The sequence below is a fragment of the Geotrypetes seraphini genome, chromosome 2 (genome assembly GCF_902459505.1).
Source record: "Geotrypetes seraphini chromosome 2, aGeoSer1.1, whole genome shotgun sequence".
Taxonomy (NCBI): domain Eukaryota; kingdom Metazoa; phylum Chordata; class Amphibia; order Gymnophiona; family Dermophiidae; genus Geotrypetes; species Geotrypetes seraphini.
The window spans coordinates 277,846,784-277,873,332 of record NC_047085.1 but is presented as its reverse complement, the minus strand read 5'-3'; the positions used below and the strand labels follow the sequence as shown (position 1 = coordinate 277,873,332).

Below are 26,549 nucleotides of genomic sequence, written 5' to 3'. Positions count from 1 at the left end.
AGTCCTCGGCATAAATGTAATTAGAAATGTGCCAGCCCGTTTCCTGCATACATTCGCAATCGTAAATAATATACTTTTCAGATGTTTTGAGTTTATCGATGGGTGTCATAAAACATAAGTGTATGTCATCACCGCTTAAGGGTTCACGGCATAGCTTACACATCCTACCCTTACATTTATGTTTTTCGTTCACATAGGACTCACATATCAGACACAGTGTTTTAGATAAACACTCCACTTCTTTTTTCTGCGCCAGCTGCATATGTCTATCTAAACAGTCTTTAGAGCGACAACACATCTTGCAATTAGGACACCTCTGCTGTATACCGTCATTGTTCAAACATGTCTGTGTCAAACAAAGACAGCACCATAATGTACAGGAGTGGTCGTGACTATAGGGCTTCTGGCAAAAAGTACAGAAATTACTCTCCCCATAGAATTTTTTGACATCGATTATGCCGTAGAAATGATCGTCATGTAGCAATAAGAAAACCGTTTTTGGATCAATGGACTGGTCTGATGTTTTAAAGCAACACCACGAGTTTGTATAAAACACAACTCTTATATTTATCTTTAAATGTTGTTCTATGGTTGCTACATCATCGAGCATGACTTTTTTATGTACCGACCACCCCAAATCATTATGTAGCTTTTCAGCACCTATTAACAGTTCAGCATCTGTGAGTTTTACGGAGGACATAAGGGCTGTAAGGCTACCGGCAAAACACAGGTTATTGCCTGTGTTATTCAAATCTATTAAATACATCCTTTTTTTCTGCAAAATCTGGCTAAACAGTATAGATTTTAATACCCTACGACCACCACCACCCTTGTTTCTTATTACAAGTACAACAACACGGAATAAATCACAGACCTGTATTTCTCTGTGACTTTGAAGGAGTTTAGCAACCTGGTCTAAGAAATCATCAGCATCTAGCGATTCGGGATTTAATTTACCAGAAAACAAGGAGTTGTGAAAAAGTGACAAATGTAGGTGCACTTGTACGTAGTCACCGGGCGATACTCTGTTGCTAACATCGTCCAGGATATGTTGAATGCCTTGGCGTATAGCATTTTGAGCATCACTTAATGATGTTATCCTGTCTAAATTAATGAAACAAAATTCTTCTGAATAAAGCACACCATGAAACTTGTCCAGTTTACGATTCCATCTTTTCACAAATTGGACATAGTTGATTGGTTCTGAATCTTCAGAAGGATCTAATGCACCCTTATTTGAACCATCCTCTGACACTTTGCTGCTATCAGAATAATTATCAACTTCATAACATTCTCCTTCTTCTGTGCTGTCCGGCTGTGCTTCTGTGCTGTTAAACTTTTCTGTCGGCTTAACGGTATCTGCTTGTGACTTTCTAACATTTTCCCGATCTACAATTTATAACATAGCATAACCGTTAATACTTTTTCCCCATCCTTGAGGATCTGTCTGTGCTTAACATTTTCTTCATCAACCATTATAAAAGTAATGACATTTTCTTTTACACTAGTCTCCTTACAAAATCAGAATACTTACTATTTTGTTTATCTTTTGGTTTCCTGTAAGCAGCTTTGGACTCTGGTTCCCCGTGTAAGAAGCTTTTACTATGCGATCTTTTCCTGTTATACTTTTCTGTCAGGTTCATGGTATCTGCTTGCGACTTTCTAACATTTTCCCGATCTACAATTTATAACATAGCATAACCGTTAATACTTTTTCCCCACCCTTGAGGATCTGACTGCCTAATATTTTCTTGATCAACCATTATAAAAGTAATGACATTTTCTTTTAACCCTAGTCTCCTTACAAAACCAGGATACCTACTATTTCGTTTATCTTTTGGCTTCCGGTAAGGAGCCGGTTGTTGGTTAGAACTTGTCGATGTAGAAGGTGTCGGCTCTCCAGCCGTTTCTTGGTCTAATCATAACGAAAAAAAGAATGTTTTGTAGATGCTGTTTTTAAAAACCAACATATGTGCCAGATAATACATTTGTCACTTACTGTTTAATATCTGTTGTCTTTTTCTGGTAAGAGATAGTTTATTTCTACCATCAGATCCCCGTTCCTGTTTTTAAATGCAATGATAGATTCAGAGAAAAAAAAATGATGTCCCTAAAACCAAAAATAAAAGCCCCTTTTCTACTCACCATGTTAGCAGTTGATGTATCCGGGGGTCCGGTGTAGCACCCACAAAAACCAGAATGCTTGCTGGTCTTCTCATAGTTTATTTTATACACTTACACCCCCCTCTATAGAGGTTATCCATTCACAAAGGCTTTATTGTATGTCTAAGGCCTCTGCTAGAGCTTGTTTGTCTTGGTTAGTCATTTTAGATACCAAAATGACCCCTACGTGTCTAGAGCCTAGTTCCTTATAACCTGTCACACCTTCTATTGTTTTAGTTTGGGCTGATAATACATTTCTAAAACACACCACACATTTTATAATTTTTAAGAAAATCTTTATTTTACAACAATAAAATGTTTAAACTTTTATACAAACAAACATACCGTTACACACTGTATTTCCCACAATCCCGAGAATAAAAAAACAAAACATGTTTTAAAAAGCATTTCTTTTGAAGAATGATTTATAATCGGTGTCACGGATTAAATCATTTACAATCTCTACATATGCACCATCTCTCATGAAATTGACCAATCTATTGAGTAGTCGTGACCCGTTTATAGAGGTCTTAATATCTCTGATTAAATCAATGATTATATTAATGCTTTCATTACAAAGCATCAATATTTTCATTTTATAGCCTACAAAAGTGACTACATTTACCACACGTCCTAGGCATAGCATGTCACAAGTTTTTTTGAGTTTCTGCTGTATTTCCTTATGTCCCCATATCAAGCAATCGTGGTGTTTTTGCCCACCAGCACGTATTAAGCAGGCTCCACAATCTTCATCCTTCACGCCTTGCAGACATTTATTTAGAATGCAGTATACAGCTACCTTTATAACTGATTTAAGTTCTGTTGGTGTTTTGGAAAGACCTATGCCGGTCCACAGTCCATAATCACAAGAATCTTTAGGTTTACTTTCATTCACCGTTGGTTCTCTTTGAAACGAGCAGAAAAAACACAAACATGATAGATTTATCATCGGCATGTACACCTTGTCCACAGGTTTCTCTGATCGTGAAGATCCGCCACTTCCCTACAAAAAAAACCCCAAATATACAGAAATAAATTTTCCTTTTTAAAACACATGAACACATTCAGCTTCATAAACCCTTCAACGACCCCTGGTAATAAAAAGTGCGTGTGTGTCTCTCTCTTACCGTGGAAGATCCTGGCTTTTCCAACATGTCTGTTGCTTCGGCTTCAGCAGCGGCTTCATAAAATTCAATATCTGAAGTATTATCCTCTGGTAGTTCATAGCCTACATCTTCATTTTCTGTGTCTGAATCATATAGCTTTTGAGCATCTGGAAACTCTTGTATTTCAGAATCTGTTAATTCGTGCGTATGCTCCCCGGTATCTGCCGTCGCGTCAATCGGTTTTTCAGCCGGTGAGTAACCCTCTTTCTCCACATTACAGTCTTTAAGAAAGTTACGAGGCCTCTTGGTAGGCCTTTTTTCAGTTACCTGCGTGTTAAAGGGGTCCATATTTTCTTTGTCTGATTCGTACAGTTTTTCAGTCTTTGGGTAACCCTCTTTTTCTACATCACGATCTTTAAGAAAGTAACTCAATCTACGAGCCTTCGTGACAGTCATTTTGTTTGACGGCTTGAGAACCTTTATTTCTGTTGCTAACAGCTGTGAGAACTTTTTATTTCTGATATTAACAGCTGTTAAAGATCTAAGACATACGTCATTATGACAACACCAGGGGGACCGGGACAGGTTTAAACACACCTCCTCCCTCTCCCCCCTTTACTTTATCAAGAAGGATGAACCAATGAACTGTAAGTCCTGTTAAATCTTTCCACTACAGCTGCTTTAACATCATTATGGGTTACAAAATGGCTAACACCTTTTTGTTTTAATAAATTCTTCAGAGACTTATTTAAAAATTCTTTACCCTTGTCTGTTTGAAGTTTTTCAGGTGTACGCCCTAAATTAAATATTGTTTCAAAGGCTTCGGTAACTTCATGACCGGTTTTTGTTTTTAAAGAAACGACCCATGCATATTTTAACAGGATATCTATTACCGTTAAGATGTATTTGTAACCGTTGTTATAACGGGCAAAGGCTGACATGTCGACTAAGTCACTTTGCCACTGTCTGTCAACTTCCGACACAATTGTTTTATTTCTTTTAAAATGGATTCTAGCCGGTCTGTGTAAATTGTATGCGTTTTGACCGGTGATCCAATCCACCACATCTTTTCTCCAGACTGTTATATCACTCTTTTTAGCCGCTTGAAGTAGAGGGTTAATGCCTCCATAGCTTCCTGCCGCGTATGGATCATAATAAATTTGCTTCAATAAAGATTCTTTCATAGCTCTGCCTTTTTAACAGAGCCCTGTTAGGTGACAGCTGCTTTTGTTTTTGTTTTTTTTCAGATTGTTAAGACAACAGTAGGGGGCCGGGACAAGTTCAGACATGTTTAAACACACCTCCACCTCTCTCCCCCTTGGCTTTAGTAGGGGAGATGGGCTGCAAGGGGCTTATCAGCTGTTACCATGACAATAGGGGAGCTGGCCCATTAACCATTAGCTCAGAATTCCTACTGAAAGTGTGTTAAAAGCAAATGCAACCTTTGATTGTTGCTGCCCCTGCTCTGTTTTAAAAGCAGGAATGATTTTGTGAATGCCTTTTGTTTTGTGATCTGCTCTATCCGTGAGCTCTTAAACCAAGTCTTTTAACTAAAAACTGTTAAAATAAAGACGCTTCTTTTCTGGCCACATCATTTCCGGGTGGGGGTTTTGACTAAGTCTGTTTCCCCTATTTCCGCCTACGTGGTCAGAAAAGCGCATTTCCACCGCGTCATTTACTCTATTTCCGCCTACGTGGTCAGAAAAGCGCATTTCCGTCGCTTCATTTACCCTATTTCCGCCTATGTCATCAGAAAAGCGCATTTCCGGTAGGGGCAGGCACTCCCATTTCTGGTGATGTCATCAGAAAGCGTATTTCCGGGGTCAAACACGGCCCCATTTCCGGTGATGTCATCAAAAAGTGCATTTCCGGGGTGGGACATGAGGGGGCGGGGCAATGGGAGGGGCGGGGCTTGAGGGGCCATGGGCGGGGGTGGGGTCAGGGGCGGGGCTACCACCATTCATTCCTATGGGAGGGGCGGGGCATAGGTGAAGAGTGGGGCGGGGCCATGGGTGGGGTGGGGCCATGGGCGGGGCTACCACCATTCATTCCTATGGGAGGGGCGGGGCATGGGTGGAGACTAAGGCGGGACAATGGGTGGGGCTTAACCCAGAAGTGAACGCTGATTGGTCGATCCTTATCTCTGACAGCTGTCAATCATTTTGACATGAGGTGTACCCATTATACTACTGTCCCCCAGTGATCACGACCCCCTCCCACCATCCAAAGATCAAAAAACAACCCTTAAGCTTCCCATTAGCGAATCATGGCAGAGAAATCCCCATCAGTTGAGCCAATTTCAGGGATTCCTGGCGGCTCAGCTGATGGGGATTCCCCCTACCAGGATCAGCCGAGCCATGGAGCCCTGCACCCCTACCCCTGACATCCCTGGAGCCCCCCCCACCCGACATCCCCTGACATCTCCACCATTTTGAGCCAATCAAAGCCTTCAACCCCTCCCACTGCAGCCCAGGATGCATTGGGAGGAGGAAGCCCCATCATTTGCAGCAAACGGCCCTGAAGGCAGGAGGGAGTGGTCTTCCCTCCTGCCATTTTTGCATCTGAAGATATGTGTGTGTGTGGGGAGCAGGAATCCCCATCAGCTGAGCTGCCAGGAATCCCCGAAACCAGCTCAGCTGATAGGAATTCCTCTGCTGCGACCAGACAAAGTAGTTGGTGGGTTTGTCTATAAAACTTGCTTTTGTGTATTTTTCACATGGATGTTTATTTTTGTTAATGGGCAAAAATGGTAGACGTCCTAAGAACCAAAACTTATACCTAGCTCATTTTCAAAAATAAAAGATAAATATTTGGCAGCTTTGAAAATTGACATTTTTCCTACTGGGGTTGTGGACATCTTGCACAAAACGTCCAATCTCAGACTTAGGCACACTATAGATTATGCCCCTCCATGTGTTGTAATTCTCTTACTGTACTTCTTATTATTGTTTCACTGCAGATTCCACACCAATGCATTAAGGAAGAATAACAATTTTCTTTGTGCCATGATTCAGAAACTAAGGGGCAAGGGTTTTTATTTAGGTTGACCCTTTCACGATAGACCCTAATCCTGACAATACTTGATTGCTGTGATGCTCATTCAAACAATTTGAATGGCCAATACACAGCCACACATCTTTTAGGAGAGGTCAATGGCATTAATATAATTGACCTACCAATTTCAGTGAATAAAATTGATATTTATGATCATAAATAGTTTCAATTGGTCCACCTTTGCTTGTTTATGTTTTTACTATCTAGCATATACTCATAAAATGTTTGTGTTAAATCTAGCATTTCTGGAAAATCCATTGAGTGAGGGAAGCATTTGAAAACAGAGTGATGACTTCAACCCAGCACCACTCACTTGTCCTTTGTTTCTTCTTGTTGGACAGGATTTATATCATCAGTCATATGACTGTGTCTGTGTTATGTTTGCTTCCATTCCTGATTTCAAAGAATTTTATACAGAATCAGATGTTAATAAAGAAGGCCTGGAGTGTCTGAGACTACTAAATGAAATTATTGCTGACTTTGATGATGTGAGTACTATATTAAAAAATAGAAAATATATCCTTAAAACCTAAAATTCTACATTTGTGATTGAATACATTTGATTGCAGTTTGTCTTACTCTTTCTTAATGGAAAAAGTATCTGAGAGGATGTTTGATAATGGTAGATTAATTCAACTAGTAAGAAAACAGCCCCCTAAAAAGTATATGCTCTTAAGCATGCCACAAAGTTGTATTTCAAAGAGGGAGAGCATAGTGATTTAATGAATGGTTAAGGGGGGTGGGGTCTGAGATAGTGGGCAGGTGGGCTGAGTGAAAGAAGATTCAGGCACTCAGTGAGTGGATGGGATTTGATGAGTAGCAAGAGGCTGATTGAGCAGATGGATTGCAGGGTATGACTAAGAGGCTGAATGAAAGAATGGAGGTTATGAATAGTAGGGGCTGAATGAGTTATGGTAAGTTATGAATGATGGAGGTGTCTAAGTGAATGTGTGAGAGAATAGAGTAGTGGGAGACCTCACAACCTCGTGACACCTTTGCAGCGCTGGAGAGGCTAGGAGCAATACAGCATTGCTCCTGGCTGATCCTTGGACCCCACTGGCCTACCAGGAATTATCCATGTAGCCACCAAAAGGGTTCAGGGGTCCACAGGGGGATCAGCATGATGGTGTTTTGGTCCACAAGTGGGTCAGCATGAGGAGGTTTGGGAGGCAGTGGGGGAAACGGCATGGGGGAGTCAGGCCATGAGGGAGGGTCATTGGATTATAGCTTTACATGGCCCGAAGTTTTTGGATAATATAACATAACTTTATTTTTCTATACCGCCTTAATCAAAAGAATTCTAGGCGGTTTCCACAAAAGAGAAAAAACTGGACAATCAGTGAAATACAAAATAGTAAAAAATGAATACAATCTATTGTATTAAAAGACATTAAAAATTTAACATTAATGGAATAAAATTAATTATGTTAAAAATGAAAGCACAGATTAATAGATACATTTATCAAATAATATTGTCTTAATTTCTTTTCTAAAAGCGCCATAGGACAGCATGGTGATAAGGTTCTGGTCCCAATACTGCCTCACACACTCTGTCGTCTTTATCACAGATGCATCTGGAGACAATCTCTTTAGAAAGAACACACACGCTCATGCAAACTGTTGCGTATCCAAAGAGATGTCTTTTTATTCATTGTACAAGAACATATATTTATAGTCCCTTGTGCATGTGCACTTACAAACTAGTTATACAGATCAGTTTCCGTGTATAGCCATATATGGAAGAAAGATAAGTTTTGTTTCTTTATACATGGCATCAGCTTATAAGAAATAGCAAGCATAAATGGTTTCACGCTGACAGGGAGAGGGTTGGGGAAATTCCAAGGCCAGCGCAAGCAGCTGTAACACAGAGCTCATAGTTACAGATAAAGAGAAGAAAGGTTTTGTGGTTTCCGTGGAACAGTGTCTCAGCAAAATAAGCTTGCAAAGAATATACTCCTACAATCCCCTCTTAAGTCATGAAGATGACTTCATAAGCGAACGGCATAAGTCTCTCGAGGAGGGGGTTTAGGAACAGTGATACGAGCAATGCAACACATAAACAATTTAAAAATAAGCAATAAGGATGCAAATGATAATAGAGATTACAACAATAATAAGGTCTTTAACCCATCCCTGCATCCAGCCAAAATACTGATCCCAGGGATCAGATAAACCAGAGTTACGCTTAAGTTCAGCAGAGAGATCATCTAATTTCTTGATAGCCATAGTAACCTTACCCGTAGGACCTGTGTTGTCAAGAATGAAGGTGCAACAGGAGGAAGCGGCAGGAAGAATTTTACAGACACCACCTTTCTCAGCAAGGATCATATCTAGGGCCATGCAGTTTTGAAAGGTCATCTGAGAAGTGGGGCCTAACTGATCAGCAATACCTTGCAAGGTGTCCCTGGTATAGTTCACAAAGCGTTGCTGATTATAATAAATGTAATTAATCCAATCAACATTCTTATTAATAGTGATGAGGGGGATAAGGGACTCAAAACCAGCCTTAACCTGATCTCAAGCCTTAAACTCATTGCGGACCCCTCTAGGGACCCCGATTGCATCTATGTAGGATAAAAACTACTGGAAAGGTCACGCAGGAAAGGAAAGCTGAAGTACCCAGAGAAGGTGAGGGGTTCCCTTCAGAGAAGATAAGCAGGGGCATAATAACTATAGCTAGGGCACACTGGCCAACCCACTGGCTGGGTAGTTTAACACGGAGCTGAAGGTCTCCACAAAGCCATAGACATCTCCAAGGGTGAGAATTTGATGTTGCAACAATGGGGCATAGGTGTAATCAAAGTCAGAGCAGTATCCTGAGGGAAAATTGCCTAGAAAACTGCCATGCTCCTGACTAGAGACATGGCACGTGTAGTTACTCTTATAGATGGTAATTGTTGGTCAGGCCTTTTTTATCCCAGGCAGCAGAGGGTATATGGAACGCCATAGGGCACAAAGGGGATCAGTGGAGTTAGAGGAGGAATTGGTAAATAACCCAAAGAAGCATGGTTGGATTCCAGGGGGGAGGTCCAGGGGTATAGTCCCTAAATGAGGCCTAGCCTGAGCACATATGTAACAATTACTCTTATTATGTTGGTCAGCAGTATATTTCATCCATTCTAACCATAAATTCAGGTCAGAAAAACCCGTCTTAGCAGCTATGGTATCTTCAAAGGTGAGGTTGGCAATGGCCATCATGTCAGTAAGTTTAAAATTTGGGGGCCAGCGGATTGGTTTGAAGGGACCCACAAAATGGCGGGAGAGGGTTAGTGGAGGTGGATAGGTCCCGTAGGAAAAACTGATGAAGCTGAGTAGCGGACCCACCCTTAAACCACATGCCTATAATGTACATGCCTTCATCGGTGGGCCTAGGGTTTTCAATAGTAAGAGAAAGCTTCATAATGTGTTCAACAACACCCCCCCCCAAACAATTTCCAATCTTACGAAGAGTCATACGGCTAAGCAGAAATTTGCCATTGTGGTCCACTCTTTTCTGAGCACTTTCCAGTTTATATACCCAGTCAGTGCCAGTGTTCCACCCTACTGCTCCCCAGGATGCACAGTTATCCCTCAGATATGAGTCAATAACACAGATGTATATATCTTTAGTTTTAGGGATATCGCGGAACCAGTGGCACTGCCACATGGCATCAATTTGTGAACAGTCCATAATGTCACAATAATCAAAGGAGAAGGTGGCTACATGCACACTGCTGGAGTTGTACCAGAAGATGATATGCTGTTTATCCTTTTGGATTCCAACTGGGGGGCAGCCCATAGGAGGAGGGATTCCAGCTTGATGCCGTGGTCGCAAAAGGTTGCCATTTATGGATGGGTATGGGCAGAAAGTCTCGTGGACCCAGGACTCATCATCCCGATGGACACAGTTGGTGATGATCCATACAGGAAAAAAGACTAGCAGTGCTGCTGTTAGGAGAATGATAAAGTTGCTGGAGTGATGCGACAAAATCATCATGCTGCTCCACTGGAGAGGAGGAAGTCTGCGCAGGAAAGGCTTTCTTCTGGGGTTTTAGGTCAACCCTCTTCAGTCGACTGGTATGTATCCAAATAGGAGATTCCTCCATGAGAACGGCAGTCCTGGTTGCAGCGATCACAGTAGTGGGAGGTCCAAAGGGAAACTTCCTGTCATTGGAGAGCTTCTGGACGATGACAGTGTCACCAGGTTGAAAGGAATCAGTGGGAGTCTGTGGAGAGAAAGGAGAAGTGCAAGCAACATTTCTTTCAACATGCCCTAACGTTTCTATGAGCTTTCAGACATACTCTTCCTGTATCAAGGGGAGATCATTACTCTCAACGATTGAGGGTTTATCTACCCATGGGGCAGGGAAAGGTCGTCCCATGAGGATCTCAAAGGGAGAGTAGCCAGTTGTAGATTGAGGCTGCATCCTAATTTCAGCTAAAATAATAGGGAGGAATTTCTTCCAATTTACAAATGTGCCAGCTGTGGCTTTCCTGATTTTGTCTTTGATAGTCCTATTCATGCGATCAACAATACCGGAACTCTGTGGGTGATATGGGAGATGAAATTTCTACTCAATGCGGAGTGCAGTAGCTAAGTCTTTGCATACTCTGGCACTGAAAGTAGGACTTAGGGATGATCTCGCGAAGTAAAATGTTCGCCATAGTTTGAGCCATTTCATTGGTGATGGGAAAAACTTCAGGCCATTGGGAGAACATGTCAACAATAACAAGGGCATAGTCCTGTCAGGTCCCGGTGGCATGGGGACTATGAGTAAAGTCAAACTGTAAGTGTGTAAAAGGAGAGGTTGGGTAAGTAATGTGTTGGTGTGGTGCTTTATGGGGTATGTTGGGGTTAGCGCGGAGACAGGTAAGACATCGAGCTATATATGTCTGTATCAGGGAATGAAGATCAAGAATGAAAAAGTCGCTGGCAAGAAATTGAAATGTCGAGCGAACACTATGATGACCAATGCCATGATATTGGGCAATGAATAAAGAGGAGCTAGCGGCTGGTATACAGGGTTTCCCCTCTTTGCACCAAAGTCCATCCAAAGGACGGCTTTGGGCACCAGCCAGGTGCCAGGCTTCAAGTTCAGAGGAGGGAGCAAAGGATTGGAGTTAGGAAAAAAAAAGAGGAAGAGGGGAAAGAAGAGGAAGGAGAACAGGGGTAGAAGAAGTGTATAAGGCAGCTTGTTTAGCAGCATGATCGGCCAGAGCATTACCTCTTGCAATTTTGGTCTGGAGACTGGTGTGGGCGCGAGAATGAATGATAGCGACTGCAGCGGGCAGGAGTAAGGCAGAAAGAAGGTCTGAAACAAGGGAAGAATGGGAGATGGGCTTACCATTGGCCGCCACAAAGCCACGACGATGCCAGAGATCACCGTGGTCGTGTACAACCCCAAAGGCATATTTGGAGTCAGTGTAGATGTTAACGCATTTACCAGAGAAAAGGCAGGCGCAAGTGAGGGCAATAAGTTCACCAGCCTGTGCTGAGGGATATGGAAGGGGAAGGGCCTCATGGATGATGTCAGGGAGTTCTACCACAGCATATCCCATGTGAAAGGTGTGGTCATTGAGGCGGGAGCAGGAACCATCGACAAAGATGGAGGAGGCATCAGGGAAAGGGCTGGAGGACAAGTCAGGGCGAGGGGAAGTGTCCTGCTGGATAAGAGAGACACAGGAATGGTCAGGGGGGAGGGAATCTTGTTCACCTTTGAGGCCCAAGAGACCATTTAAAAGAAGGGTTGGGCCGTAAGTCAGGGCGGAGTATCTGATGGAGAGATTGGGATTAGAAAGGAGGATGACCTCATAACCACTAAGGCGCTGGGCGGACATGTGCTGGGTGTGGATGTTGCAAAGGAGGGCTTGGACATCGTAAGAGGTATGGAGGGTAGTGAGATGACCAAGGGTCAGATGAGTGGCCATTTTTACCACCATAGCACATGCAACCAGGGCTCTCAAACAGGCAGGAGTGACCTTAGAAAAGAAAGCAACAGGGCTTAATTTACTGCCATGATCTTGTGCCAGGACTCCCGCCATAGTTTTACAATTGTCTCAAGCAAAGAGATGAAACATTTGGTCATAATCAGGAAGACCCAGGCCCGGGCTAGAAACCAAAGCACATTTCAGATGTCCAAAAGCATCCAACATCTCTTTAGTCCATCTGATAAGATCAGTCATTTCAGGACCCAGGGCCTGTCTCAGAATCTGGTCATAGAAGGAACAATCAGGGATCCATTGGCGGCAATAACCAATCATACCAAGAAAAGTGAGCATGTCCTTCTTTTTAGCTGGGCAGAGCAGACCCAAAACAGCAGCAATGCGAGAAGTACTAATTTTCCTCTGACTGTGAGACAGGACAAAACACAAATTTACACTATTGCAGTTTCTTTCGTGACACCTTGTGACCACACGCAGACAACCATTGTAAAAGGTCCAAACTATCAGCCTGACTGGTCTCCTGAGTTATGGAACATAGAAGGAGGTCGTCCACATACTGGATGAGGACAGAACCATGAGGGGCTGAACATGGCTGCAGAGTAGCCCGAAGGACAATGGAGAACACCACAGGGTACATGAAATAGAGCCTACATCAGTGTCATCAGAAGCCCAAACCGGGGAGTCTAAGGGGAGGGGCAAAGGCGTGTCTGGACAAGTGGAGAAGTAGAATGTGGACGGAGGACGAATGGGAATGACGGGGGAAAGGACATGCAAGCCTCCCGTATCATCTGTAGTGAGCTGAATGAGGAGAGTGAAGAAAAGATCTCGACCAAGAAGGCTAACAGGGCAATGAGGAATTATGAGAAAAGAGTGCTGAAATAGAGTGGTGCTGGTATCTGGGTGAGCTACAGACAGGGGTATCGTACGATAAGATTTAGTCAAAACCTCATTAATTCCCATAGAAGGTTCAGCATTTATGCGCGGACCCCGATAGTAGTCCTCACTGATAGTGCTACAGGTGGCACCGGAGTCTACAATGAAGGCACTGGACTCCCCTGGACAAGAAGAGATATCAGAGGGGAATCCTTGGTGGAAGCAGAGCCTAAAGTGAATGCTGGGGTGTAAACCTCTGGGCCCCTTCATTAGGAAAGTGGGGAGGTGTGCCAAGAGATGGGGAAGCGAGGAGTGGCAGGCAGTACCACAGCAGGAGGATTGGAGGTAGGTCCCAAGGGTGGAGTGAAATGAGCGGGCAATGCGGGGGGTCTAGGGTATGGGCATTGATTGAGCCAGTGTCCGAGGTCTCCACAATTGAAGCATCCAGTACTTCTGGATGGGTTGTTACTACCGTGACTGAAGGCAGGGGCCCGACCCCTGCAAAAACCGTGACCCTCCTCTTCTGCGAGGAGCTGACAGTCATAGCCCCCAGGTGGGTGGCGGGTGGCTGACTCTGGTAATGCAGGGTTTCCCGGAGTTTAGGGATCTTAAAGCAACTCGTGGCTTCTTTTTCTATTAATTTATTCTGAAAATCAGAACGGGAACTAATATGCCACTCAGAAATCATTTGCTTGACTGGAATTTGTAAGGGAGGGCGGAGGTTAGAAAGGAAGGTTTCAATGAGTAGTGAATCCATATTTGCATGGGCACTGAGACCTGCCTCTTGGGTCCAGGTTTCATTAAACCTCTTTCAGAAATCCATGACAGTTTTGCCGGGTTTCTGCTTACAAGCTACAGCAGGAAGGGAGGACCTAGACTTAAAACACCTATCGAGCTCTGCTTGCAATTCATTCCACATTACAGTATTTCCTGCCTCAGTGTTAAGCTTATAGGCAGTAGCGGTGACAGTGGCAGGCTCCAAAATACTGATACTGGGGAACTTAGACCAGTCCCAGGGGGAATTTGTCCTACAATGCCATCTATTATAAGGCGCATATCTTCCTGCGTATGATTTCAAACCTTGCATGCTCACTTCAAGTAGTGGAATGTGGCACTGGCAGAGACCATAGGTTTGGGGCAATGTTTAATTATTTTATTAATGTCTTCTAATTCAATGGGTGTCTTTAAGAGGATATTCCCCACCATAAGGAAGGGCATCTGTTCTTGCATCAACTCTTGTACTTCCCTACCCCTTTGGGTACCACTGCGGGTGCGGACAGGCAAAATTACCGACCCCCCAGATGGCAGAGCTGGTGGTGGATACAACGGGCGATGATATAACAAGAGAAGGGGGAGAGTGGGGCAAAGTGTCATTAATGGGGCCCGATAAGACTGCGCCTGACGGGACGGGTGGAGGAGGAGGAGTCGGAGGTAGGGCGAGAGTGCTTCCGACAAGGAGATCAATATCATCTTTAGATAGAGAGGGATAAAGTTTAAGAGGAGCCCTAGGTGGAGCTTGCAAATTATATGGGGGAGGACTGGTGACACAGATAGATTTTTCAGCTGCATGTAATTGAACTGCAGGGAGAATGGACTGTTTTAATTTCTTGTCTTTGGCAGAAGCTGACCAATAAGGAGCATATGTAAGCCAATTAATACCTCCCCTTCGCATGTATTCTTTATCCCATTGTGGATCCCCTGAATAATATGGCCATGCCTCATAATCTCCTAAACACAGTTCTTTTACCATATCCATATGAAACTTATCATTTGCCCCATCTCAGGGAAACGGACTCGAATTGCGAAGTCCTTCAGTCCAACCAGCTATATTATCTACCCAAGTATCAATAAGATAATATCCAGTGTCACACACACAGGCAACATATGCTTTACAAGTCTCATCTTTCTTAGGAGGGGGAGGATCTTTAGTGCCTTTCTGACCCATTACAAAACACAAAGTGGTAATACACAAATCTCTCTTTCCTTACCTTATAAGCAAGATACAGTAATAGAAAATGTAATATAAATCTTATACTCTAAGCGATAGAATGAAGAAGCGCATGCACAAAGCTTTTTCCCCACAGAGACGACAGAGTGGACAGGCTTTTCTATTAATGATATTGTTCTTCCCAAAAGAACGTTTTGCTGTTCAAAAGTGCGGCAAGAGTTCCCAAAACTCTGTAATAGACTTCCCAAAATTCTCAATAACATTAAAGGGTTTGGAAAAGGACATGGACACCAGTGAGTATTGGAGAACAGAATTCAAGATTCAGAAATCCATACTCACTGGTGCTGGTACCAATCCAATCCCGGACGAGCCCCCAGATGAAAAGGTTCTGGTCTTAATACTGCCTCACACACACTGTCGTCTTTATCACAGATTGTCACCACCTATGCTTTCGCCAAGCGGTTTAGGCAGCCTGGCAGTGACTTATGACTTAAATTCTGGCGTGAGCCCCTTTGAAGTAGGGAAACCTTTCACATAGGATACCCCTAGATTACTACCTAGCACAGCCAGTGTGTGTTCCGTTATAGAAAATCCATTAGTCAGAATGGCTTCAATGAAAATTATAAGCTTTATTAGGCCACTGGCCTCAGCAACACAAAGTAATCCCGGTTCCACCGGTGGCATGAACTTTACAAATGAGAAAAGAATTCTTCAAAACCAAAATATAATTCAGTCTGCTCTGGGCTTTATCAAATGCAACACAGTCCTAGCATTTCTCTTCACTAGAGTCTTATAATTAGGTAGACTATCTGCCATCAAAGTCCTGCTTTAATAAAGTCCAGCTTTAATAAAGTCCTGCTGACAATGGCTAAAGCTGTAGTTAACAAGCAGACAAACGGAGCAGTCTTCTAGTCAGAGTTTTATCTAACTTCTAAGGCAGGCAGGGCTAATTGTCTTTCACAGGTTGCTATAGTAATCAGCTAACAACTGTAAGCATGCACGGAGGTTTGGTAACATGAAACCAGAGCAATTCCAGGCTGTCTTTCTGCACAGTGTTTGTTTTAGCTAAGCTAAGGTTTGTACAGAAAAACCTTATAGGCTCTTGTGCTTTACCCAGCTAGTTAATCAGGAGCAAACTTGGCAGTTTCCAATATTACAACTCCTGCCATAACACTTTCCTCGTTTATCAGCGAGACAGCAGAGAAATAGCAAGGTAAAAGAATCTTTCCCTTTGGACTCACAGTTCTTATGCAATCTCCATTTGTTCAGGTTGTTTCAAACGGAGCACTACTCTCTTCAATCATCATAAGCTCAGGCATACACGATTCTGAAGGAGAGTTCCCAACCTGTTCCTCCTTCATGTCCCAATCAGACTCAGCAAGCTGCCCTGGCTGCTTCCAGGCAAGCACAGCCTCATACTGGGCTCCCTGCCTCTGCACTGCTCCTGACTCGAGGGCTCTCCTGGTTCCTTCCTCCTCCATCCTTAGCTCTCTACAGAGCCTCACTTTAAGCTGAGGGAAGAAACCACTCCCCTGTAGCTGCAGAGGGGGGGGAATATTTCCTTCCCTCTGCTTGTAACATTTCTCTCAGGGAAAACTGCTTGCCTGTCTTCTGTCTCCCAGGCACTAGATAATGAGAGAGCAGAGATTTCTGCTTTTGCTTAGGCACTACTTTAGATAAAGCAAAGCTTTCTTGTTCTGTCTCCATGTCTTCTTCACTGCTTACAGGGTAGTCAGCTGACTTACTCTCTTGGGCACTGATCTGGTCAGCCCTTCTGCACTGGGATTTGTATGTTTTATTATATTTCCCTGTGATAAACCTCGGGGATGCAGTAGGTTTGTCACAAGATGCATCTGGAGACAATCTCTTTAGTAAGAACACACACGCTAATGCAAACCATTGCGTATCCAAAGAGATGTCTGTTTATTCAGTGTACAAGAACATATATTTATAGTCCCTTGTGCATGCGCACTTACAAACTAGTTATATAGGTCAGTTTCGGTGTATAGCCATATGTGGAAGAAAGATAAGTTTTGTTTCTTTATACATGGCATCAGCTTACAAGAAATAGTAAGCATAAATGGTTTCACACTTACAGGGAGGGGGTTTGGGAAATTCCAAGGCCAGCTTAAGCAGCTGTAACACAGAGCTCATAGGTACAGATAGCAAAGAAAAGAAAGGTTTTGTGGTTTCCGTGCAACAGTGTCTCAGCAAAATAAGCTTGCAAAGAATATACTCCTATACATGGCTCCACTGATATAATTACCCAACCAGGACTGTTGTTTGCTTGCTTGAAAAGCAAGCATCCTGTCTAAATAAGACCTAAGTTTGCAGCCTAAAATCTTCGGGTAAGCAAATAGGTTGCAATTCTTGGTTACCCTCACAGGATTATATAGTAAAACAACTCCAGCAAAGAGCTGGGGTTATTTTACTGTTGATTTTGGGACCTATCACAACCTGCAGTATATTACCACGCTGCAATTACAATCACTTTCTTTTCCAGAGATAAATTAAAAAAAAAGATTTTACATCAATATGTGAACATTTCTTAAGAAAGAACTGAATATTTCATGGGGTGTCCTAATTTTTTCACATGACTGTAAGTTCTGTTATAAAATTGGTGCTAAACTTTAGTTTTAAAACATTTGATTGTACTTCTGGAGGGTCTTGGAGCCCTAAATTCAAGACATAGCAACATAGTAAATGACAGCAGATAGAGACATCCAGTCCACCCAACATTCACACTCCTTATACATTCACGTTTAGATTGTCTTTTCTTTAATATTTCTGGGCACATATGGTTCCCTCATTTTTACTCCCCAAGTACATCACTCTACACTTTACATTTAATTTTTGTTTCCTAAATTAGACCACTCTTCTAACTTTTGCAGATCCTGTTTCATGTTTCCACTCCCTCCGTGGTGTCCACTCTGTTACAAATCTTGGTATTATCCGCAAAAAGGCAAGCCTTACCTTCTAACCCTTCCGCAATGTTGCTCACAAATATATGGAACAGAACCGGACTCAACACTGATCCTTGTGGCACTCTACTACTCACTTTTCCTTCCTCCAAGCGAATTCCATTAACCACCACCCTCTGGCTTCTGACTGTAAACCAGTTTCTAATCCAGTTCACCATTTTGGGTCCTAAATTCTGCCCATCAAGTTTATTCAAGAACCTCCTATGAGGAATCGTGTCAAAGACTTTGCTGGAATCTAAGTAAATTGCATCTAGCGCACAACCTCAATACAATTCTCTGGTCACCTAGTCAAAGAATTCAATCAGTTTTGTTTGGCATGATTTACCTTTAGTAAAGCCTTGTTGCCTCAGAGATTGTAACCCATTGGATTCCAGGAAATTCACTATCCTTTCCTTCAGCAACACTTCCATTATTTTTCCAACAGCCGAAGTGAGGCATACTGGCCTATTTCCCACTTCATCTTTGCGATCACTTTTGTGAAGAGAGACCACTTCCGCTCTTCCTATGGAACCTCTCCCGTCTCTAAAGACTTATTGAACAAATCTTTTAGAGGACCCAACAGAACCTCTCTGAGCTCCCTCAATATCCTGGGGTGGATGTCATAGCTTTGTCCAGTTCCATGGCTTTGTCCACCTTCAATTTTTCAAGTTGTTCATAAACACTTTCTTGCATGAATAGTGCAGTATCCACTACATTCTCACATGTAATTTTGCCAGCCAATTTTATCACCCTTTTTTACATTTCAGTCATTTGCTCTTCCACTTGTGCTTTTGCCAGATGTATCTGTTTTCTTTCAATTTCAACTGTTGTTTTCTTTCAATTTCAACTGGTATTCTGTTCTGTGCTTCACTTCTTAAGTTTTTTGTATTTCACAAATTTCAACTTTTTTTCTTTTATTTTCTCCATCACTTCTTTGGAAAACCTTATGGATTTCCTTTTTATCTTGCTTTTGTTTAGTGCTGCCCGATTCGCGATTCAAATTGATTCACGTCGGGTGAATTGATTTGAATCGATTTGTTTTGGAAGAAAATCGGACTTACCGATTTGTCGGCCCCCTTGGTAGAAACCCGTTTGGGCTTTCCCTCTGCCACTGGAGTTCTTGCTTCTAATGTAACTTCTGGTTTTGCAAAACCAGAAGTTACATCGAAGCAAGGACTCCAGTGGCAGAGGGAAACCAAACTAGTCGCTGTGTGCAGATCGGCGCCAGCAAGGCTCTCTCCTTCCCGGGCGTTAGTATTTCTCCTCTCTTCCCTGGCCAGGCAAAAGCGGAGGTAGCGAATGCAATTCACTACCCTGCCGATACTCCAGGCGTCTTCTCTCCTTTTGTCCGCCCAAGCGGAAACAGGAAGTTTTCACTGAGGGCGGGCCGCAGTGGAGAGAAGACGCAAGGAGTGATGGCAGGAGTGGATCGCTAAATAACATCAAAATAAAGATAGATGGAGGGAGAGGGGAGATGGACTTGGAAATGGTAGACTGGAGGAGAGATGGGGAGAAGATGGATGGGAGAAATGGACTTGGTGGAGGGATGGTGGAGGGAGGATATGGACTTGGTGGAGATCATGGAGAGGGGAGATGGGGAGAGATAGAAGAAACAATGGATCTAAAAACAGGAGAGGGAGAGAGATGGTGGACAATGGGATTTAGGGAGGGAAGGAACAAAAAAGGAGAGAAGTTGGACACAAGAGATGGTGGGGGAATAGAGATACTGGATAGGAGGGTATTTAGAAAGAGAAAGGGAGAGCTGATTGGGAAGGAGAGAGAGATGCTGGATGAAAGGGTAGTTGAGAAAAGGAGAGATGGTGGATCTGGGTATGGTGAGGTCCATCGCTGCAGCTACGGGAATAGAGGCAGAAAAAAGGAAAGATGTGAGACCTCCAGGGGAGGGAAGGGAAATGGAAGGGGAGGACAGAAATGGAAGATGGATGGTTACCACGGAGAAAGAAGAAAATGGCAAATGGGCAAGAGACCCTGGTAAGCAAGTTATCAGAAGACGTTTGTTGCAGAGCCTGGGACCAACATGATTTGAAAAATGACCAGACAACAAAAGGTAAAAAAATAATTTTCTGTTTTGTGATTACAATGTGTCAGATTTTAAATTTGTATCTTGCCAGAGCTGGTGAACGTGAGCTAGGATTTAACAGATAGAGGAAATGTCTTTTTTGTTTGTTTACACCACAGCACCAGTGTGGGTAGGAGAGGGCAAAGGCTATAAAATAAACTCACCAGGATGTTTGGAAAAAACACCCAATTGTGCAGGAAAATCGATTCAATAGGCTGAATCTAATCAAAATATTTTTTTCCTGATTCGGCAGCACTACTTTTGTTTATTTTCATCACATAAAGGTTGGTGGCCAATTTTATTGCTCCTTTCAGCTTGAACCACTGTTTTTCCACTTCTCTTATATTCTCCCATCCTATCAGCTTTTTCTTCAGGTACTCCTTCATTTTACTAAAGTCCACACATTTGAAATCCAAGATTTAGTTTTGTATGATCTCCCACACGCACACATACACACTTTAACTGTTATATCAAACCAAACTGTGTGATGATCATTACCACCCAGGAGGCCACCAACTTGGGCACTAGATACACTTTCCCCATTTATGAGCACTAGATCCAGCATCGCTTCTTCCCTTGCGGGATCCATTACCATTTGTCTCAGAAGAGCATTTTGAAAGGCATAAATGATCTCTGCTTCTTTCTGATTCTACAGATGGAACTTTCCAATCCACATCCGGCAGGTTAAAATCACCCAGCAGTATCACCTCCCCTTTCTTTCCCTGCTTCTGGATATCTGCAACCAGATCTTTATCAGGTTGCTTGGATTGTGTCAGAGATCTGTAGACAGCAACCACAAAGATAGAAATTCTATCTTCTCTTTTCAAAATAATCCATATCGCTTCTCCTTTCCCCAGGCTCCTTGCATTTCAGTTGCTTGGATATTGTTCTTCACATAGAGAATTTCTCTACCTTTTCGGCCATCCCTGTCCTTCCTAAAAAGATTATAGCGGGGGTCAAGGGATGGTGCAAGCCTGAACAGATGCTTGGTGACTGAGCTCCATTCCCAGACCTCCTCAAATCTTATATTTTAAATGTAAAGCTTTAGCTTTTGAATCCACTTGATCCACTTTTGTGTGCAAGAGCCTTCAAAGATCGCAACAGGACTTTTGGAGTAGTTAGGCCTTTTTTAAGGCATGACGATTAAATCAGCCCAGGACAAGTGCACAATACCCATTTCCAAAATGGCAGCCCAGGCTTCAGAATCCCCGCAGGAACTGTTTAAAATGGACCTTGTCCAGGTATCCATAGTAGATGACGGCAGATAAAGACCCGAATGGTCCATCCAGTCTGCCCAACCTGATTCAATTTAAATTATTTTTTTTTTCTTAATTTTTTTCTTCTTAGCTATTTCTGGGCAAGAATCCAAAGCTTTACACGGTACTGTGCTTGGGTTCCAACTGCTGAAATCTCTGTTAAGACTTACTCCAGCCCATCTACACCCTCCCAGCCATTAAAGCCCTCCCCAGCCCATCCTCCACCAAACAGCCATACACAGACACAGACCGTGCAAGTCTGCCCAGTACTGGCCTAGTTCAATATTTAATATTATTTTCTGATTCTAAATCTTCTGTGTTCATCCCACGCTTCTTTAAACTCAGTCAGTTTTACTCTCCACCACCTCTCTCGGGAGTGCATTCCAGGCATCCACTACCCTCTCCGTAAAGTAGAATTTCCTAACATTGCCCCTGAATCTACCACCCCTCAACCTCAAATTATGTCCTCTGGTGTTACCATTTTCCTTTCTCTGGAAAAGATTTTGTTCTACGTTAATACCCTTCAAGTATTTGAACGTCTGAATCATATCTCCCCTGTCTCCTTTCCTCTAGGGCCTGGTGTGCCGTACGGTCAGGGCCGCCATCAGGGCAGTACCACCAGTCTAGGGAGAGGGGCGGTCCGCCCCACGTGGACAGGAGAGAGCTGGACGGGGGACCCGCGGAGTTCAATACATCTCGAGCCGCGAGGCTCGTCTTTTGTTCCTGCCTGCCCTGCAGCTAACATATAGCCGATCGCAAGCGTTCCCCGATGTCAGCGCTGACGTCGGAGGGAGGGCTTAAGCAAAGCCTGCCCTCCGACGTCAGCGCTGACGTCGGAGAATACTTCCGTTCGGCTATTTGTGCGCGGCAGGGCAGGCAGGAAGCAGTAGACAAGCCTCGCGGCTTGAGCTTCGTTTTGCTGAGAAAGTTGCAAAGATGGGCTGGGAGGCAAACACGGAACACAAAAGGGGGGAGGGAGTGCGTTTTGGACACAAGGCATGAACTTGGGAGAGAGGAAGGGAGGGAAAGAGATGCTGAGGTGGGGGAGGGAATGGGTTTTTGGACACAGAAGGCATGGACTTGGGAGAGAGGAAGGGAGGGAAAGAGATGCTGAGGGGGGGGAGGGAATGCGTTTTTGGACACAGAAGAAATGGACTTGGGAGAAAGGAAGGGAGGGAAAGAGATGCTGAGGTGGGGGAGGGAATGCGTTTTTGGACACAGAAGAAATGGACTTGGGAGAGAGGAAGGGAGGGAAAGAGATGCTGAGGTGGGGGAGGGAATGCGTTTTTGGACACAGAAGAAATGGACTTGGGAGAGAGGAAGGGAGGGAAAGAGATGCTGAGGTGGGGGAGGGAATGCGTTTTTGGACACAGAAGAAATGGACTTGGGAGAGAGGAAGGGAGGGAAAGAGATGCTGAGGTGGGGGAGGGAATGCATTTTTGGACACAGAAGAAATGGACTTGGGAGAGAGGAAGGGAGGGAAAGAGATGCTGAGGTGGGGGAGGGAATGCGTTTTTGGACACAGAAGAAATGGACTTGGGAGAGAGGAAGGGAGGGAAAGAGATGCTGAGGTGGGGGAGGGAATGCGTTTTTGGACACAGAAGAAATGGACTTGGGAGAGAGGAAGGGAGGGAAAGAGATGCTGAGGTGGGGGAGGGAATGCGTTTTTGGACACAGAAGAAATGGACTTGGGAGAGAGGAAGGGAGGGAAAGAGATGCTGAGGTGGGGGAGGGAATGCGTTTTTGGACACAGAAGAAATGGACTTGGGAGAGAGGAAGGGAGGGAAAGAGATGCTGAGGTGGGGGAGGGAATGCGTTTTTGGACACAGAAGAAATGGACTTGGGAGAGAGGAAGGGAGGGAAAGAGATGCTGAGGTGGGGGAGGGAATGCGTTTTTGGACACAGAAGAAATGGACTTGGGAGAGAGGAAGGGAGGGAAAGAGATGCTGAGGTGGGGGAAGGAATGCGTTTTTGGACACAGAAGAAATGGACTTGGGAGAGAGGAAGGGAGGGAAAGAGATGCTGAGGTGGGGGAGGGAATGAGTGTTTGGACACAGAAGGCATGGACTTTGGAGAGAGGAAGGGAGGGAAAGAGATGGTTGTGTACACGGGGAATAGAAGAAAGGAGACTTTTTGGTCATAGGGAGGAAGTGAGGTACAGATAGTGGCATACCAGGGTGGGGAGGGGGGCAGTCTGCTCCACCCCGGGTTTACGTCCCAAGGGGGTGCACAGCTGGCCACCCTCCAGTGTTGTCCCTAGGCCGGCAAACTGCGGCTCTTTAGCCACTTGAGTGCCACCGCCGCCATCGGGAACAGGCCGGTGCCAAGTTCTCCCTGCTTTTCCCTGTGGGGCCGGCCAACTCTCGCCACTCGCATCAATTCTGACGTCGGAGAGGACGTTCTGGGCCAGCCAATCGCTGCCTGGCTGGCCTAGAACGTCCTCTCCGTTAGAATTGACGACGGGTGGCGAGAGTTGGTAGGCCCCGCGGGGAAGAGAAGCAGGGAGAACTCGGTGCCGGCCTGTTCCCGATGGCGGCAGTGGCAGCCTATTCCCCAGTGGCGGTGGCAGCATTATAAAATACTTTCTTTGTGTTTATTTGATTCCTATTCAAGAGAATTACTTTATATATAGTCAATATAGGCACAGAGTTAAATTTTTTAAACATTTTCTAATGGTGGTGTGCCTCGTGATTTTTTTCATGAAACAAGTGTGCCTTTGCCCAAAAAAGGTTGAAAAACACTGCTCTAGGATATACATATTCAGGGCTTCCAGTCTCTCCTCATACGTCTTCTGGCGCAAGCCTCCTATCATTTTCGTCGCCCTCCTCTGGACCGCCTCAAGTCTTCTTACGTCTTTCGCCAGATACGGTCTCCAAAACTGAACACATTCCATAGCAAAGCAGCAGATGAATCCAGACTAGTGGGTATAGCTCACATCGACCAGCAGGTGGAGATAGAGAACTGATTAACAGTTGGCCTTAAAGCCTGGTGTTCTTTCTGTTGATTCAGTTTTGCTCTATCTCCCAGCAGGGACTGAGCTAGCCCACTAGCTCCTGGATTCTAGCTGCTGCAGGAGATATTGGTGTTCGGGGGCCTTCCTCTGTTGAGACTCAGTCTCTTCAGTAGGACAGGGGTGCCTGGCTGAGTGGTGCCGGCTTTAGGAGTTACACCTGGGCCCTCCCAGGTCCCTGCTCCACCCTCCCCTCCGTGTGATTGAGGGGTTGATTGGTCCTGCAGGGGTCGTCTGTCTTCATTCCAGTACAAAAAAAAAAAAAAAAAAAACCCAGTCGACTTCCTGTTTAGTGCTGAGCTTTTGCAATCTTGCATTTTTGCCTTCAGTACACTTACCAGCCGTGTCCTGGCGTCTGAGATCGTGGGAGCGAAGTGGTGAGTGTTTTCCCTGCCTCGTTGCTTGGGTTTCGCGTGCCGGCGTGTAGGGGTGGTTGGGGGGCGGAGTCGGCAGTCGGCGGCGTTCGCCGCGTGTAAAAAAAAAAAAAAAAAACGCCGTGCTGGAACGCAGGATGTCAAAGGAGGCAGGTCGCCGGTGTTCGCGCTGTGGGGCGCGCAGGACACGGTCAGGCCTGTGCTCGGCCGAGTGTGAGGCTCCACCGGCAGAAGATGCCTTTATGCAGGCTTGTGAGCTTGCTATTGCCCGGGTCAGTGAGGCAAGGGAGATGTCCCCGGAGCACGAGGGTGAGTCGGAGCTGCGGGGCGCTTCCGTGGCAGTGGGGAGTCCAGCGGCGGCGGGGGAGTCGGGAGCACCAGCGGCAGTCGCGGCCCCGCTCCCCGGTGCGGCTCAGGGCGAGTCAGCGGCCCTTCCGTTTGGTTCATTTTCTCCAGAATTTGTTATGCTGCTGCACCGGGCATTGTTGTTGCAGGGTGCGCAGCCCGTCCCGCCGGTGCCGGGGGTCGATGTGTCCCTTCCAGTGCCCTCGACGTCGGCGGTGGTGCCTGGTGGGACAGGCAGGCCGGCTGAGGGCACGGTGGGCTCGCCGGGGCGGTCGCTGCTAGCAAAGAAGCGCAGGATTGCGACCGCGGAAGCAGAGGAGATTCTGCCTAGATCCCCTTTTTCTCTTCCGGAATCCTTGGAGGAGGGGGAGGTCCTGGACTGGGATACAGGGGATCCCCGGGTCAAGAAGTGGATGACCCGTCCGCTCTACGTTTGTTTCATAGAGAAGAACTTTCTTCCTTGATTTCGAAAGCTTTACAGGGGCTGAATATTTCTCAGGCAGATACTGCGGTATCAGGTAATCCCCTGATGGCCGGTACACGGAGACCCCCCAAGTCTTTTCCGGTGCATGAAGCCATGCATGAGCTGATCTCGGCGCAATGGGATACGCCAGAGGCCAGTTTAAGAGTGACAAAAGCCATGCGGCTCTTGTATCCGGTTGACCCGACTGAACTAGATAAGTTTAGATTACCCAGGGTGGATGCTTTGGTGGCAGCCGTAACTAAAAAGACTACCTTACCGGTGGAAGGGGGTGTGACATTGAAGGATGCGCAGGATAGGAAGATTGAATCTTCCTTAAAAATGTCCTTTGAGGTAGCGGCAGTTACCTTGCAGGCCGCAATCTGCAGCTCTTATGCGGCGCGAGCATGTCTGCAGTGGTCGCAGGTCATGTCAGATACTTTAATGGAGTCTGGGGGTTCTGTTCCCTCGGAGCTGGCAGATTTGGAGTCTGGCTTGGCTTATTTAGCCGACTCCTTATATGATATTATTAGGGCGTCTGCTAAGCAGATGTCTCTGTCAGTGGTATCTCGCAGGTCCTTATGGCTACGGCATTGGGCGGCCGATGCAGCTTCTAAGCTTCGGCTGGTGAGACTCCCTTTTAAAGGGGGTTTATTGTTTGGAGAAGATTTAAATAAGCTGGTGAAAGATTTTGGGGATACCAAAACTCAACGTTTACCGGAGGATAGGGCTAGGCCCCCGGTGAGGCCCTCATCGTCTAGACCACGCTTCAGGGATGTTCGGAGATCCAGGGCGGGTAAGCCTTTCTTCAGATCAGCATCTGGTGCGTCCTCTGCTTCGAGACCAAGGTTTCAGCAGAGGGGTTCCTTTCGTACGACGAGACCCTCTTCGGGACAGTCAACACGTACCCCAGCCACTCGCACTCCACAATGACGGGGGCTTGGCTCCCTCCGCCTTGCCCTTAGGGGGCCGGCTTTCGGAGTTCCGGGCGGAGTGGG

At 45.1% G+C, this 26,549-nt stretch overlaps 1 protein-coding gene across 3 annotated transcripts in view; it reads left to right on the top strand.

Annotated features, from left to right (window-relative positions):
- The window catches only part of ADCY2 (adenylate cyclase 2), a 1,055,565-nt gene that overhangs the window by 842,985 nt on the left and 186,031 nt on the right, over positions 1–26,549 (top strand). For all 3 annotated transcript variants that reach the window (XM_033929720.1, XM_033929718.1, XM_033929719.1), the window contains one exon: positions 6,665–6,811. In XM_033929720.1, coding sequence (XP_033785611.1) covers positions 6,665–6,811 — 147 coding nt within the window. The remainder of the gene's footprint in view (positions 1–6,664; positions 6,812–26,549) is intronic.